Source organism: Ostrinia nubilalis, chromosome 25, assembly GCF_963855985.1.
Source record: "Ostrinia nubilalis chromosome 25, ilOstNubi1.1, whole genome shotgun sequence".
NCBI classification, from domain to species: Eukaryota; Metazoa; Arthropoda; class Insecta; order Lepidoptera; family Crambidae; genus Ostrinia; species Ostrinia nubilalis.
Window position 1 is genome coordinate 997,218 of NC_087112.1, and position 17,590 is coordinate 1,014,807.

Here is a 17,590-nt window from a genome sequence, read left to right on the forward strand (position 1 = left end):
GAACGATTATTTTTTTGTTGAATAGGTATTATCAAAATTTTTTAATTTTTAGTTTTTTTTTTGTGTTCACGCATTTGAAGTCGGTTATATTTTTTTTAAAAAGTTATCTGCAAATAGGCTTTTAAAAAACGCATTCAGTGGGTGGAAGACGTCGTTCGTTCCAGCAAAATGACGTCCACTGCTGGACAAAGGCCACCCCATGGATTTCCATAACTACCGGTACTGCGCTACCCGCATCCAGGTTATTCCCGCGACCTTCACCAGATCGTCGGTCCACCTAGTGGGAGACATCTTCCGGCCCGTGGTCGCCAATCAAGAATTTTTCTGCCTTAACGACCTTCGTATCTACGAGCTGTGTGCCCTGCCCAGTGCCACTTTATTTTAGCAATTCTGCGAGCTATATCAGTCATATTGGTTCTCCTGCGGATTTCCTCATTTCTGATTCGATTACGCAGGGAAACTCCGAGCATAGCACGCTCCATCGCCCTTTGTGTGACCTTGAGGCTTCTTATGAGGCCCTTAGTAAGCGACCACGTGTGTGGAAATGTTAATAACGATATGTGACTGTGTCTCAAGCCTTTTGTATTTATCTGTGCACTAATATTACAATTTACGTATGTTTATCTAGACAATTTTATGAAGCTTACTATTTTATTTATTTTACCAATGGTCCGTGACCCTCACTCGGCATGGGGCACACTGAAAACCAGCGCCGTGGCCTTCGTCACCGTGGGCCACGGCATATGCTGAGTGGGGTCCCGTTGCAGTGGGCATCTTGTTGGTGAATGGGTGGCACTGCTCAGTTTACTCTTGTTTTTATTTTATTTTTTTCTTCCATTATTATGTGCCACTGTCATGTCTATGTAATTGCCTGTAATTATGTGATGTCCATTGTAATAAATGTATGTTTCTTTCTTTCTTACCTGCGCCGTGGTGAGCAAGGCATTGGCAGCGTCGGCCAGCTTAGAGCCGGCGCCATCGAGCTGTGAGCCAGCTTCACCATCCGCTTCTGCGGCTAGTTGGTACACATCGTTCAGCAGCTGCGAGGCTTTCTCACACGCGGATGATGACACATCCAGAATCTGAGAAAAACAGATTGCTTTAATGTTAAAAAAAAACTTAGTAGACTACGGCACTAAACACAGAATAATAATGTACTACATACAGAAAGTTTCTTCGCGAAGGTATTTAAAAAAATGTCTACTCAATGTCGTCAACAATATGTTGTAACTAGCTTTTAATGAAAAAGGGCTACTATAAAGTTGATGATTATACAGTGTGAGTCACGTTAAAGTGTACATATGAAAATAGATGAAACTAGACCTATTTTTATCGACAAAAAAGAGGTCAAAAATTTTTTGAGATTTTTTTTAAATTTTTTATAGATTTTTTTTTCTTCCAATTACTTATTGTAAAGAAAACGTAATAACTTTTAAACTGAGAGGTATATCCTGATAAAATAAAAACAGTAATAATGCTAAATAACAGGCGATACTAAAAAAATACATAAAACGCACAAAAAAGGCCAAAAAATAATAAAAAATGATACTTTTTTAAAAAAATCTGCTTATAAATTCGTGTTTTTTTGGTTATTTGATAAATTTCTCCAAAAAATGCCGCTATAACCGGTGGTTTTTATTACTTTGTATTATTCTCTATCGTATTACCTTCGTAAAACCAAAAATCGCATGTCTCTATCCCTATCACAACGTTTGCAATGATCGTTTGAACAAAGGCCTGCCACAACATTATTCTCCGCTACAGGTAGAGACAATTTTAATTTTAACTAAAATGCTTATTTTACTTCGAAATCTTTTGTTTTTATTTGAAATCTATCTTGTCTTTATCAAAATTACAAATCTAGAGCCATTTTCAGTTTCGTTGTTAACGAAGCGTTGAATGGCGCGCCCGGAGAGGCTTAGTTCAAACGATCATTGCAAACGTTGTGATAGGGATAGAGTCATGCGATTTTTGGTTTTACGAATGTAATACGATAGAGAATAATACAAAGTAATAAAAACCACCGGTTGTAGGGGCATTTTTTGGAGAAATTTATCAAATAACCAAAAAAACACGAATTTAAAAGCAGATTTTTTTCAAAAAGTATCATTTTTTATTTTTTGTTGACCTTTTTTGTGTATTTTATGTATTTTTTTAGTTCGTTTCAGCCAAATGACGTCCACTGCTGGACAAAGGCCTCCCCCAAGGTTTTCCACAATGAACGGTCCTGCGCTGCCCGCATCCAGGCTCCTCCCGCGACCTTTACCAGATCGTCGGTCCACCTAGTAGGAGGCCTGCCCACGCTACGTTTTCCAGCATTTTTTTTAGTATCGCCTATTATTTAGCATTATTACTGTTTTTATTTTATCAGGATATACCTCTTAGTTTAAAAGTTATTACGTTTTCTTTACAATAAGTAATTGGAAGAAAAAAAAATCTATAAAAAATTAAAAAAAAATCTCAAAAAATTTTTGACCTCTTTTTTTTCGATAAAAATAGGTCTAGTTTCATCTATTTTCATATGTACACTTTAACGTGACTCACACTGTATAAAAGAAAAAAAAATTTGGAATGTTTAACTACCTAGCTCGCATCAATACTTATGACTATAATTTGTATATTTTAAAGACTTTAAACCCTTGAAAAGGAGGCTGACAATAGTGACTGAGTTTCTTGCGCTGCTTCTTCTCAGCACTGGCCCATTTATTGTCCCGAAGCAGTGGTAGGGTTAACATTGGGACGTGTAAAAGTGCTTTTTAAAAGCCTTTTTGCAAAAATAAATGAGTTTTATGAGTTTTGCCCGCGGCTTCACCCGCATGAATATTAGTTTGTCATACATTATAGCCTATATGTTATTCTGTGTTATAAAGAATACTGTAAAGTTTAATCAAAATCCGTCCAGTAGTTTTTGCGTGAAAGAGTAACAAACATCCATCTAGACATCTTTCGCATTTATAATATTACTAGGATAGTAGGATTTATCTTGTCTCAAGAGGCGAGCACCGTTTCGTATGACTTATGTCAGTGATCAGTATTGTGCCGATACGATAAGGCTGACTGTTACAAGAAGCTACTGTGTGGCCATCTAGCGCACCACACGCCAATTTTTTCTTACTTCCAGTGATTTTTTTACAATGATTGAAGAATACGCGCGCTTACACATCACTCACTACTTGCTTGTGAATGCCTTGTGGATTAAATATCCCAGGAGAGTACGCCGTGCGTGTTTTGTTTCCGATACATACTTGCGGAGATAAACAGGTCTAAAGCCTGGTCCGTGAGCACGTAGAATTTTGTCCAATGACCCCAAGCTACCCATCCTTATCGCTCGCACGTAATTATATTGCTGTCGCGACTGTGCGACGGGCGCCCGCAGTGAGTGTGCGAGCGTGACAGGAACATAATTACGCGCGAGCGATAAGGATGGGTAGCTTGGGGTCATTGGACAAAATTCTACGTGCTCACAGACCGAGCTTTAGTATAAATAAATACTGATGGAATATTTACCTCGTGTTCCTTGTCCTGGCTGGCACGGGGATTGAACACGTACACCAGTTTGCCGGTCGCGCAGGCTAGTTTCGCCGCTGATCTGTTCAGATCCTAAAAAAACACAAACTAAATAAGAATCTTTATTTCTTTCGACTAATCATAGGTGAAAAATTTCTTTTGAAATAGCACACAATAAAATTCAGATTTGCTATGCTCCAGCCAGTATATCAAAGATCAACACCGTATTGCCATTCGCGAGCTATAAATATTGTGAAATGAATGTTTTTTTTATTGGATAGCGTTATTCAAGAGTTCAATTTGAAATACGTAATGATTTTGACATAATATCATGGGATTTTGATGCATAGATCCATACCTCATTGGAGGTGGCGCCCGCGCTCTCGCAAACGCCTCTCGCGGCGTCACACAGTGCCCTAAGTTCGCGCAATGTTTCCTCTCGAGTCTTTTCGTCTTCGCCCGAAGTTGCTGATTTTGTATCTGCAATACAAATGTATTAAACAAACTGTAATATCCGTTCAAAGCCGTAAAACAGTGGGTCTAGACAAAGTGCAAATTATAATCGCAAACCAGTCGATAAGTGGTCGAAAAGACCCTTTTTTGTATGGAGTTTTGACGGATTCGATTTTCGATTCGATCAAAAAGTGCGTTTTGTCTAGGGGGGCAGTATATTAAAAAGGTAATAAAATGGCAAATGGTAGGTAGAGATCATTTCAGTCAGTCAGACGCGCCCCACTAGTTTGTGGTCGAGGGAAGCGCGGGGTGCGGGGAGTGTGATCCGAGCAATCCGAGCGGCATTGTAGTGTGCGTGTGCACTCATGGACCATTTAGCGTGTACCGATAACACTCAAACAGTAGCGGAAGAATGGTGGGGCGCGTCTTCGTGGATGACACGATCTATATATACTAAGATGTCAAAAGCCTGTATGGGTTTGGTTTAGGGCTGATTTTTCAATCGTCGGATAACTTTTACTTGAAGAATAAGTTTGGCATATTAACAGTTTTAGTATGGCAAATATGTCAAAGAGACAAGTTTATTCTTCAGTCAAAAGATATCTGACGATTGAAAATCAGCCCATAAAAAAGTAAAAGTACCTTTATTAAAAAGGCTGTCTTAAATGGCAGTCGAGTTTAGTAAAAATAAGTTTTCATTAGTTACCTTTTACTATCTGCGGCAGGAGTTGGTTTATTGTGTTCATGGCGTTGTCTGCCGCTACGTAGTCAGGATTTTCACGGTCTGAAACAAAACACAATGTTTCATTTCTATACACGACAAATCCCCAAAATTAAAAACAAGCAACTAATGCGCTGAGTTCGAAACTCAGTGTCGCATTAGAAATTCACACACACAAAGTACTCACAATGTGTGCCCATTATCCACTGCGGTGTCAGTACTTAACGTTCGAATAATCTTTAGTACTACGCAACCAATGTAAACTGTTTACATTATGACTGCTGTCATTATTGCTGTCACGAGCAATGTGTTCCGTTTTTGGGCATATTGCTGCGACACCGGCCCCGCCCCCTTGTCACATCTCCCTTTAGTCAGAGTAAATACAAATGAGTAGGTCATCTTCATAGAAACGCCCGAGCGCGGTTTGTATGTGAGCGCGCCAATACGTATGCGGCGCGCACGCACACACTGACAAAATTTAGCGGGGATTAGCGGGGAGGTGCTCTGAATTTTGTTAGTACATTGCGTTTCTACTCGTATGAAGATGACCTACTCATTTGTATTTACTCTGCTTTAGTTTCTGTGATCTGTGTTGTTACGAATACACTTACCGGCGGCGGCGGCCACGAGCGCGGCGACGGCTGCGTTGAGACGCGCGGCGCTGTCATACAGCCTGTGCTTCAAATCCGCGGTCGCCGTCGGGCCCTTCGGCGCTATTGCCGGCTGCAAACAAAATAGCGTTCAAAATTCATGTTTAATCCTTGAACGGATATTGAAGTTGAATAGCATGGAATGTTAAGTTGTCTTTGTAAGTTTTCTGTGATGAAATTAGACGTGCTGCCATTATCTAAAAGGGCACGAATTTTGTGTATATTGACAAATTTATCTGTGATATGAATTTGGACTGTGGATAATAAAACCTGACCTGAATGCATTGTTGAAAGTCTCCCTTTGTTTTTGCATTGCAGGAAGTACTACACATTCTGTTTGTAAATGTGGCTGAGAGATTGTGGCCTGTTTGTTATCTATGTGTAACATAGTGCTGTCTACGTGAACACCTTTTACATGTCCCATATTTGCATCGTTTCTCATCATGCCCCGAACGCAAGCAATTTGTGCACGTTTTAATTGTTTAACTCTTTCTATGCGTCTTTTAATTGGTAATTTTAAGGCTGAGTTGCACCACCTAACTTTGACCGTAACTATAACGATAACCGGTGTTTTTGTATGGATTTTGACAGATTTTTGACGTTTGTCAAAGTTAAAGTAAGATGGTGCAACTAGAGAATACAATCCCGAGCATGTTTTTCAATCCCGGGATTACGGGATTTTTGATTTGTAATCCCGGGATCCCGGGACTATCCCGGGATCAGCCATATGTGGGAATTGGGTTCTAATAAAAAAAAAACTTAAGTAGAATTTCTCAAAAGATGTTTTAAATATTGTTAGTTGCAGTAATACTATAATAAAATAAAAAAATATACAAATCAAAAGCACTATTTAGAATTTCGGAAATAGAATCTTAGAAATATCAAAGCATCCAATATAGCCTGCTTCGTAATTTATTTCCAACAAAAGCAGCAGCTGAAAACGCTCGCTCGGGTTCTACACTCGTTGGAGGTATAGAATAGATACTTATATGCTAATTCTAAGTGATATCCATCCACGAACTCCGCCATTTTCAAACAGGCTCATTTCACGTCTGATACTATTTGTCAAGCCCGATTCACTTTGTAGTTGTACTTCAGGATCTGGGCATTTCATACTCATATCAATTTCCAGCTGCAACTTTTCTTTTAGTGTCAATTGGGGTTGGGAGGTTTGTGGCGTTAGCTCAAGTTGTGACAGGCCTCCGTCACTCGCCTATGCCGGCCGAGATAATTACCTACAGCGCGCGACAACTTCAAGTTGCAAATCAGTCCGGGCCGCCACGCGCCTGTTTGCACACGCGTATCTATACACGCTCGGTCGATCATAGTCTCAATCAAGGTTTATTGTTCCAACAGCACTGTTATTCTTCTTTAATGAAAAATTGTAATATTTAGGAATCATAATTAACTGTAGTGATTTAAATAATAAAAAAAAACTACACTTTTTAAATAATAAATTATTTTGAAATACTTATGACAAAAAACTATAGCAAAAAAATTATTTTAGCTAATAAAAACATTAACTTTACTTCACCGTGTCTATTTTCCGACACTACACCTTTTAAAACTGTTTGTTTAATATCGAATTATCGCAACACTGAAGTTTATTAATAGGTACTTTAGAGATGGTACGATTATACAAACTCCACTAGATTAAAGTTTTCTAATCGTAAATACAATAAATGCTTCTTAAAATTAAGTTTTTATTTATTTTACTTTGCTCATACAACCCTGACGCTTGAGCGGTGACGTAGATCAATTCTAAACACAAAAAAAAATGCGCTCTTGTGAGCGTAGTAGTAAGGTGCGATTTCGAATGCACCATGTGCGTTGGGTATTTTGCATTATTATTATTACCGTTAAAATGTCGGCATCTGATCCTACACAAAGGAGTGCAATTTCTGTTGCTACTATTATGTATTCTGTGGTTGTGATCCTGTCTAAGGTCTACGAAAAAGATATTATTAGGGCCGAACCTGTATAGTCCGTATCCGTATCGTACCTTAGATTTGTTTTTATCGTTATACAGGGTGGAAACGATAAGTGATCTCACTCGATTATTTCTAAGCTATACAAGATATCCAAAAACTGGTTACTGATCCTGAAAGTCCTTCACGAGCTCTATCCAACGGTACCAATTATATGTTACAAAATAAACTAGATCTATCCGAAAATTCAATGTTTCCAGCTTCCATACATTTAGTTAAACCACATAATATTAAAAACTATACAAGATATCCAAAAACTGGTTACTGATCCTGAAATTCCTTCACGAGCTCTATCCAACGGTACCAATAACAAGTTACATAATAAACTGGATCTATCCGAAAATTCAAGTTTCCAGCTTCCATACTTTTAGTACTGTCACAATCATGGCACTCAAGGCTTCATAATATTATAGCAAGTTTACGAGATCATTTTAAGTGTTTATTATTTAATAAAAAAAATTAACACTTCTAATATTGTGTGGCCGGCATACATTTAGTATGAAGGCTGAACCCATTGAATTTTCGGATAGATCCAGTTAATTCTGTAACCTATTACTGAAATCATTTGAAAAAGCTCGTGAAGCACTTTTAGGATCAGTAACCAGTTTTTCGATATCTTGTAAAGTTTAGAAATAATCGAGTGAGATCACTTATCGTTTCCACCCTGTATAATTTTATACTAAGGTAGAATCTAGGCAAGGTCATAGTCAAGGCGCAACGGATCGTAGAATGCAAAATAGACCTGTTTATATCAATCCCGAAAATACCGGGATTAGCCAAGTACAGTCCCGGGATTTTCGGGATCAGAAAAGGGTCGGGATCCCGGGATCCCGGGAATCGGGATCCCGGGATTGTATTCTCTAGGTGCAACCCAGCCTAAGTATGCTCTTCATCTCCTTGTCTGTTGGGCCCCGCCAGCACTTTAAGAAAAAAATATGACGAAGCGCTGAGTAAAAGGAGCTAGAAAATCTTACAATATCACTAGTTGCAATACAAGTTAATCTTCTGCAAAAAAAACTTTGGAAGTGGTAACAAACTGTCCTTACTTCGAGTTAGTTCAAGAACTTCAAAGTAGTAAATACATAATTATTGCAGAACAAACTGTTTAGAATAAAATACATTACCCGTTCTAAGTTTGCCGGTCCGTGGAATGCGTGGAATCCCCTCCCCAAACCGCGATTGAACGCAATTAGTTAGTTATTAAACGCAATTAATGAGTCTTATTTTACGCAAATACACAATTTTTATCAATAATAATAAATAAAAAATATTTTAAATATACTTTGAAAAGGTTATAGACGCTTTCCTTCGAGTGACGTCATATCGCCAGCGGCAAACTTAAAGCGAACGGATAGTAAAATAACTTCAAATCACTCAAACACGATCAGGGTTCCTATGCTCCATTGGTCATCATAAACAAGACATTGGCATTTAAGCAGTTGCGATAGATGCTATTCCACAACCAAAACATGTATAAAGCCCGGTCTGTGAGCACGTAGAATTTTGTCCAATGACTCCAAGCTGCCTATCCTTATCGCTCGCGCGTAATTATATTGCTGTCGCGACTGTGCGACGGGCGCCCGCAGTGAGTGTGCGAGCCAGACTATAGTCATAAGTTGTTGACTGTAATAGAAGTATTTTAGTAGGTGATTGGCACAAACCTTGTTGAGTTCTTTCTCAGCAGCCTCGACCTGTTTCTTGGCGGCAGCCGCGGTAGTAATGAACTGCAGGCGCTGCTTGTCCGGACTTGCAGACTTGCGGCCCGAGGGACCGTCTCCTGTTGAAGATAAACATCATGAATTATTAATGATTTAAACAAATAACTAAAATATTATTGGAGATAAAATAACATAGGTAAATTGAAATTAATTAACATTAGATGAAAAACAGTTTCACAACTATTGAAGCTACCTAAAGCCTGGTCCGTGAGCACGTAGAATTTTGTCCAATGACCCCAAGCTACCCATCCTTATCGCTCGCGCGTAATTATTCTACGTGCTCAGGCTTTAGGAGATATGTTTTTTTTATATCAAAAAGCTTAATCCAGAATGGCCTTAATTGCATCTTAAGCCTTATCATTCGCAGCTACCTCACAAACTCTTTTCAGCCAGTCTGGTTTCTCCAGAGGTTGCCTCTCATCTCTCTTTCTCTAGCGTATTGTAGATTACCAGCGTCTAAGACGTGTTACAAATCCTAATCGGTTTGGTTGGTGGTAGGGCTTGTTCCAAGTCCGCCTGGCTAGCTACCACCATCTTACCTAAGTCTGTCGCGATAACAACAATGTTAACAGCATTGTTGTATTCCGGCAGTTAAAGGTAATATAGCCAGTTCCTTCGTGGTTGAGGATTCCGGGTGAAGCTCGCTTCCACCTTCGGCCTGATCGTCACTTACCATCAGGTGAGATACAGGCCAAGAGCTTCCTCATTGAGGATAAAAAAAATCCATTTATTACCTCGTAGCCCTAAGCACTCTTCAATCAATTGCTAGGGGTCCCCTTCTAGCTTTCTTATTGTCCTGGTGTTCTTGGACCTGGATCACTAGCGTCTAATTCCTGCCCTATTACAGATGACTTATCGTATTTTATACTCACCGCTAGCAGCCACCTGGCAAGCGTTCTTCAGCCGCTCCAACTCTTTCTCAAGCTGTTGGCGGTCTCCTTCCAGCTTCTTCCTCAGACCATTGACTACTGGTAGTGATGGTCTTGGGTTATGACACCAGCGTCCACGCCGGTCATATTACAGGAATCCAATATTATGGGTACTTACCGCTTCAAATCCTTTGGCAAGATCTGTAGTTCCCTCTCCAGTTATAGCCGGTCTCATTCCAACTTTTCCCAGCATCTGATGACGTCAGTCCTGGATTTTAAGCATCATATTCACGATGAGTAACATTAGCCTCACCCTATTCAATACAGGCAGGCGTTTCTTAACAGCTCCAATTCCTTGCCCAGCTTGCCTGTTCTTTCCTTATTTTTCCCTAGCTTTTGGTAGCAATAGTCTTGGATTACAGTAGTCTATTCTTATTTTATAGGTACTCACCACTTGCAGCCACTTGGCAAGCGTTCCTCAACCGCTTTAACTTTTTCTCCAGCTGTTGGCGGTTCCCTTCCAGCAACCTTCCCAGATCCTATAGTATCATCGATACTGAGTTTCTAGCGTCTAAGTCCTGGCGTATTCTATAGATACTCACCACTTGAAACCACTTGGCAAGCGTTCCTCAACCGCTCTAACTTTTTCTCCAGCTGTTGGCGGTTCCCTTCCAGCAACCTTCCCAGATCCTATAGTATCATCGATACTGAGTTTCTAGCGTCTAAGTCCTGGCGTATTCTATAGATACTCACCACTTGAAACCACTTGGCAAGCGTTCCTCAACCGCTCTAACTCTTTCTCCAGCTGTTGGCGGTCTCCTTCCAGCTTCTTCCTCAGGTCGTGATGATGCGGGTCCTGCAGCAGTGGTGTCCAGGTGGAGGCCAGCTGCTGGGCGGCTGATGAGAGGCTGTTGGCTGAAGACAGCAGGCCGGCCTGGCAGCGAGGGTCTTCTATGCATGGTGCGGTCAGCTAGAGAACAACAGGACAATATTACATGTCAAGTATTAAAAATAACGGTTAAGCACCCTTCTTCTTCTTGTCGCGTTGACAACAAACCTACACAGCGTCAGCCCAAAACTCCGCCACAAGAGTGGCGTTGTCAGTAAGCACCCTTTTTACTCATGTTTATGAATAAATATATTTGATTTGATTTGAAGCATTAAAGATGGACGCGCATCTGTCTGCATTGAGGCTATGAGGAAATGCGATGACGGCGGCGAGTGCGGCGCAGCCAGGTGCCGACCTTTAGAATAAAGATCAAGGGTGATTTTGTGGCATCAAACGTCACAGGCGCGGATCCAGCCCTCAAAAAAGGTTGTGGGCACAGCCACCAAAAATTAGCAAAGTGAGAGTTGGATCACTACATGCCCGGACATACATACATGCCTATCGATCTTATCAATAGATCATAATTAAAACAAGTAAATTAGGGTTGTGGGCATGCCCACAGTGCCCACAACGGTGGATCCGCGCCTGACGTCATACGTGGTTCAGACTTGTATGCTTTGGCACGTCATATGTGAATGTCACCCCTCCCGTGCCGCTCCCATACCTCAAGCACTGACTCAGTTATGAGCCAGACCTGTAGATTGCTAGTTCCAAAACATTGTCAACAATTCAGTACAGTCAGTGCGAAATAGTTCGAGACACCCAAAGTAGCCAATAACTTCGCAACACGTCTTTGTTACAAACTGAATAAAGTTGTGTTGTCAACTTTTTGGCCACTTTGAGTGTCACGAACTACTTCAAGCTGACTGTACTTAAATTTTCCGACACTAAAAAGTACTTGCTCGAAAGCCTGTTTCATCCAATTCAGCTCCAATAATGTAAACATAAATTAAATGACTTCTTCCTAAAGTACAATAACTAACCTGAGCAGAATTGGCGGCGATAGCGGTAGTTAGTGGGTAGACTGTTTTTTTTAACTGACATTTTCATAAAACATTAAACCTAACTGAACCACTAACCTGAGCAGAGGTAAGCAGAGTGTTGGCGGCGTCAGCGACCTTAGTTCCCGCGCGGTCCAGCTCGGCGCCTGATTCGCCGCCGACGTCGGACGCCAGCTGTTGCACTTTAGCCAACATGGCCGACGCCTGCACAAACGCTGCTGACGACGCGCCCATGATCTAGAAATATAAGCTTAATTAATCTAAATATATGTAACTCAAGGGTGACTGACTGACTGACATAGTGATCTATCAACGCACAGCCCAAACCACTGGACGGATCGGGCTGAAATTTGGCATGCAGGTAGATGTTATGACGTAGACATCCGCTAAGATAGGATTTTACGAAACTCCACCCCTAAGGGACTAAAACGGGATCCACTCGTACGAAGTCGCGGGCGGCCGCTATTCAAGAATAAAGCTCATACTTATCAACTTGAAAAGGGATCAAAATCGTATCGCCTTTCGTGCGCTGTCAATCGCGAGGCGAGGCGTTTTATTTTATTTTATTCAATAAGTACACATACAGGTTACAGTCATTTACATATCAAAATACATAAACAAATTGAACAGTGTCTAGACTCCAACCTACAAGTAGCGTACATTTAAGTTACGATGACACATACAAAATGCTCAAAAGACACGTTTACGTTACGGTGCGGATAAGTGTGTGTTGCAATATGGAGTTTCATACAAAGAATACTGACCGCCTCGAGTTGATACGTTTACGATCCCTTTCCGGGTTGATAAATGTGCGACGTCTTTAGGCACAAAATAAAGTACAGTAAGTATAGTTTACCTCATTGTCCTTATTCTGGTTTGCTCGAGGATTGAACACGTAGAAGAGCTTGCCTGATGTCTTCGCGAACTTGGAGGCCGAGTTGTTGAGGGCCTACAAAAGATAAAAACTTTCTCGCCTTAAAATATAAGAATGAATATTTTTTCAAATTGATTTTATGAAATCAGTGCCAAAAAACCTAAAAATATATTTAAATAGAAACTGCAACTTTCTATACTTATAGCCTGGTCCGTGAGCACGTAGAATGTTGTCCAATGACCCCAAGCTACCCATCCTTATCGCTCGCGCGTAATTATATTGCTGTCGCGACTGTGCGACGGACGCCCGCAGTGAGTGTGCGAGCGCAACACAAAATTCTACGTGCTCACGGACCAGGCTTTAGTTATAAATACAAAACTTGGAAATTTTGCAAAACTGGTCTTTATGTGGAAATCTTTCGGGGTTGCCTTTGCAGCAACGAACGGTTTTTGGTTGAGACGACAAAATTATACAACTTTTATAAATTTAATTGTATTTTTTGTAGTGTGCAACAAAAAGTATCTATCTATCCTATTTCAGTACCAATTCTATTATGCGTTTGTATGTGGTATGCAATCTGTATCTATAAAAGCAAAAGGTCACTGATTGACTGACTCACTTATCACGAAATCTCAGAAACTACGAGTGCTAGGAGTCTCAATTTTTGCATGGGGGTTCCTTTTAGAACGTAGTTGCTCACTAAGACGGGAATTCGCAAAATTTAACCTCTAAGGGGATAGAACGGGGTCCAAGGGGATAGTAAAGAATATTTATCTTGTCTTACCTCCGTGCCTCCATGCTCGCTGGCCTCGCAGACGGCGCGGCTGGCGTCACAAAGTGCCTTCAGCTCGCGCATCATGTCCTCGCGACTCTTCTCGTCCATCGTCGCGCTTAGAGCTTTGCCATCTGCAATAATAAACACGTTGTATAGACTGCACATCAAGCTTAACAGTGCGGCATCTTATGTAGTTGAATTTAGGTGCTATTTTGCAACAAAACTGTACAATATTATGTGATTCCAACGGTGACGTTAGATTCTCAAATGCTGCTAACTTTATGGTGGAATGGAATGATTGACAACCACAAAATCAGCAACCGAGCATTAACCTGAGTTGCACCATCTGTCTGTCAAACTCCATACAAAAACATCAGTTAAAGTTAAGGTAGTGCAACTAAAACAAGCACATACCTACTCATCATCATCATTTCAGCCATAGGACGTCCACTGCTGAATTTAGGCCTCCCCCAATGCTTTTCATGTTGATCGATTGGTAGTGGCCTGCGTTTTCCTGTTACCTTTATGATATCATCGGTCCACCTTGTGGGTGGACGTCCCACGATGCATTTTCCATTCCAGAACCTTGCTGCTCCATCGGCCGTCATACCTACTCATGATCCATTGTATAGTCAGGATTTTACTCTTGAAATGTTCAAACAGGAATGGACTTACCTTTTACAATGTCGGGCATTAGTTCAGTGATCGTAGTGACAGCCAGATCAGCCGTTGTGTAGTCTGGTTTTTCTCGATCTAAAATATAAATTGTTTTAAGCACTCCTTGAAATCATTTTGATAATCAAAATCAAAAATACCTTCAATAGAAAAAGTATATAAAACAGTAGTTATAAACATCTTTTTTTATGGGACAGGAGGCAAACGAGCAAACGGATCACCTGATGGTAATTGATTACCGTCGCCCATAGACACCCGCAGTCCCAGGGGCGTTACAGGTGCGTTGCTCTTTATTACGAAACAGTTGGTACTTATGTATAGTGCTTTGCTTAAAAGTATACCTTTTGATTTTTATTGACACAATATACTGGATTTTATACCATACGGCAAAGGTGTTATGGATCAAATTCATGAATCTTACCTGAAGTAGCGGCCACAAGGGCGGCCAACGCGGCGTTCAGTTGGGCCACCCTTTGCGCCAGTTTCCTTTGCAGCTCGCTCGCTGAAGCCTTGTCCAATGGGGCTTCGGATAGAGCCTACAATAAAAGTTCAATCAATACTTAAAAACAAATTGTACCGTTTCGATTTTGTTTTATTATGTTTTTGTTTCGGAGTTTTATTCCAGGAACATAGAGCGACGAGTTGAGCTCAAAATATGAGAAATTACAACAAAAAATACTATCTAGGGCAGTGGTTCTTAACCAGTGGTCCGCGGATCACTGGTGGTCCCTGGAGGCATTCCAAGTGGTCCACGAAGTGCACTTGCACGCCTTGGTCAAAACCACTTTTAACTGATTTTTGCAGTCAAACTGGTTTACTTTTAATCGATTATGATTATGAGGTGGTCCCTGACAAGACAGAAATTTGGTAAAATGGTCCCTCATGACTTAAGAACCACTGATCTAGGGAAAAAAGGTCTTACTGCTTTAAAATAAAAAATAATTATTTATTTAGCTATTCTCGTTATAAAAAATCACAACCCTATTCGATTGTGAGAGAGCGAGAGGAGCAGACGTGCAATAAATAATTGGTGTCGTAAAATTATAGCCTGACCAGGAACATAAAATTAAAAACCCTCGCCATGTTGCGGAAAACTAATGGTACTAATTTCTTTTAATGGCAACAGTATAGATGAACTACACTGAAATGTCCCACCGACGACATTGACAGCAGGGCGCCACCATCTTCGTGCAACTATATGGTTTCCACCGTGGCAAAAGTCGGAACTAGCGATCCGCTATTGACGGTGGCCCCCCTGTCAGTGTCAAATAAAGGACAGTTCAGTGTAGTTCATCTATAACTGAAAACTTCATTATAATGTCACCTTGCATGTCAGTCTATTGCTGTCATAGTGTAAACAAACTTTATTTTAAATGTGCGCAATTGATTTTGTGAATTAAATTGCTAAAATCTTTTTATAGTCGTGAAAGAAAAGTGGTTCACAATGTGTTAAAGTATTTGTCGAAGAGAAATACTAAAGGTTCGGACAATATTTTCATTGAATAATGTTTCCGACAAAGGTTGTCAAATTGACTGACATGTTTATCGTATAGTACCAGGCCTGTTCATCTCCGCGTGTTTACATCGAAAACAAAACACGCACGATGGCCCACCTACAGGATACTATTCGACAAGGCCTCACATACGAGCGAACATTGACTCACGCACGCGTAATCTTGTGTATGATGGGAGAAAATAAAGAAAATGGTGTACTAAATACTGTGCAGTACTTAACTGCCTAAATAATAATAAAAACACAGAATGTACTTTTTTAACTTGCCTCAAGACACTGAGAGGTAAATAAGTAGTTAATATTATTCATGATAATTCTTGCTAAATCATGTATTTCCTCCGCCATTTTCCGCAGTTTGGCACCTCACGTCACATCATTTTACCGAAGTCAGCCCTATAGCTTCGCTGCAGTGCCGATCACTGACGTTTGTCAACAAAATGGTGCTTGACTCTTTAGACAGGCTAAATTACACCATATTGTTAATGATATATATTTTTAAATACCTTCGCGAAGTAAAACTTCTATACGTAGTACTTATTATTATTCTGTGATAGTACAGTCAACTATGAAAATTAGCTGTGGTTTGTTTCAACTACCTATTTTAAAGTTTTTTGTCACTTTTTAAGTGTTGAATTTTATGGAATTGGGAAAGAAGTACCGAGTTTGAAGCGTTCTTAGCAGACATTGCAGTTGAATATTCAAGTTCTGAATTTTATTATTGATGAATAATAAAATAAATCCTACTAGCTCGATTGATGGTTTCATTTAATTTATTTAAACCAGGTTACCTATAATAATATTTTTTCGTTAATTTATGAAAATATCAAATTAGCCCGTAATCCTGAATCCTGATACATAAAGTTAGCCTATTAATTTAACACAGGTACGACTGTACTCAGTGTTGCACTATCAAATGCAATTGACGCGCCTCTATGCCAGGGTTTTTATGTTCCTGGTCAGGCTATAACAACATTATTTTGTTAGAGTAGGCGCACACCGTTGATTTTTAGTTGGCCGATAGTTGTGCCCGATTTTAAATTGTATGAAGAATCGGCCAAATCAAATCGGCGTAGTGAGCGCACTCCCATACATGCCCATACTGATCAACTGCCCGACTCAACTATCGGCCGACGAAAAATCAACGGTGTGCGCCTACTCTTACACTTTACTGTAGAAATGTATGTGTATATTAAAAGTTAATTGAATATATTATTCTAAACGCTTGTCTTTTTTATTCTAAGCCGCTTCTTTACTTCAAATGGCGCAGGTAAACAAGTAAAAGTCAAATATTACTACCTTCTTGAGTTCATCCTCAGCCTCGGCCAGCCGGTTCTTAGCATCAGCAACAGTGGTGATGAACTGCAGCCGCTGGCCCTTCCTTATCGGGTCATCATCGGAGTCATCGCTGGCAGCTCCTACAAAAACAAAGATTAGTAAATAAAGGACTTTTTCTTCGTAGAACAAAAAGATACCACAACAACTTCATATCCACTTCATTCCATTAAAAGGTAGTCACTTGGCGCGCGTACATTTATATGAGACTAGCGGCCGCCCGCGACTTCGTACGACTTAGGGGTGGAGTTTAAAGAGAAGAGAGACGTAAAATCCTTTCTTAGCGGATGCCTACGTCATAACATCTACCTGCATGCCAAATTTCAGCCCGATACGTCCAGTGGTTTGGGCTGTGCGTTGATAGATCACTATGTCAGTCAGTCAGTCAGTCACTTTTGAGTTACATAGAAGATAGAGAAAGGTCAATGCGGAGAGTACGCTGCAGTCAAGCACAACTACCACAAGTAAGAGGAAAGCCACGCGCTTGTTTCGTCTCAAATAAAGTCTAGCGTTTTGGCCAAGTCGAAGGTCTTATCCTTCAAGTCGTCTCCTACCTGCTTCTTCGAAGGGTCTTCTACCAGCGGCTTCCATGCCACCATAAGGTGCTGCCTTATGATCGACGCTC

The 17,590-nt window shown here is 40.4% G+C and overlaps 1 protein-coding gene across 1 annotated transcript in view; it reads right to left on the reverse strand.

Annotated features, from left to right (window-relative positions):
- LOC135084050 (talin-1-like) overlaps nt 1-17,590 on the reverse strand; it is a 78,573-nt gene that overhangs the window by 59,977 nt on the left and 1,006 nt on the right. Inside the window, exons 3-16 of the mRNA XM_063978793.1 lie at nt 16,930-17,048; nt 14,542-14,656; nt 14,121-14,198; nt 13,455-13,576; nt 12,653-12,745; nt 11,875-12,033; nt 10,660-10,876; nt 10,509-10,574; nt 8,981-9,096; nt 5,293-5,404; nt 4,667-4,744; nt 3,866-3,987; nt 3,508-3,600; nt 924-1,082 (exon numbers count right to left, since the gene is read on the reverse strand). Coding sequence (XP_063834863.1) covers nt 924-1,082; nt 3,508-3,600; nt 3,866-3,987; nt 4,667-4,744; nt 5,293-5,404; nt 8,981-9,096; nt 10,509-10,574; nt 10,660-10,876; nt 11,875-12,033; nt 12,653-12,745; nt 13,455-13,576; nt 14,121-14,198; nt 14,542-14,656; nt 16,930-17,048 — 1,649 coding nt within the window. The remainder of the gene's footprint in view (nt 1-923; nt 1,083-3,507; nt 3,601-3,865; nt 3,988-4,666; nt 4,745-5,292; nt 5,405-8,980; nt 9,097-10,508; nt 10,575-10,659; nt 10,877-11,874; nt 12,034-12,652; nt 12,746-13,454; nt 13,577-14,120; nt 14,199-14,541; nt 14,657-16,929; nt 17,049-17,590) is intronic.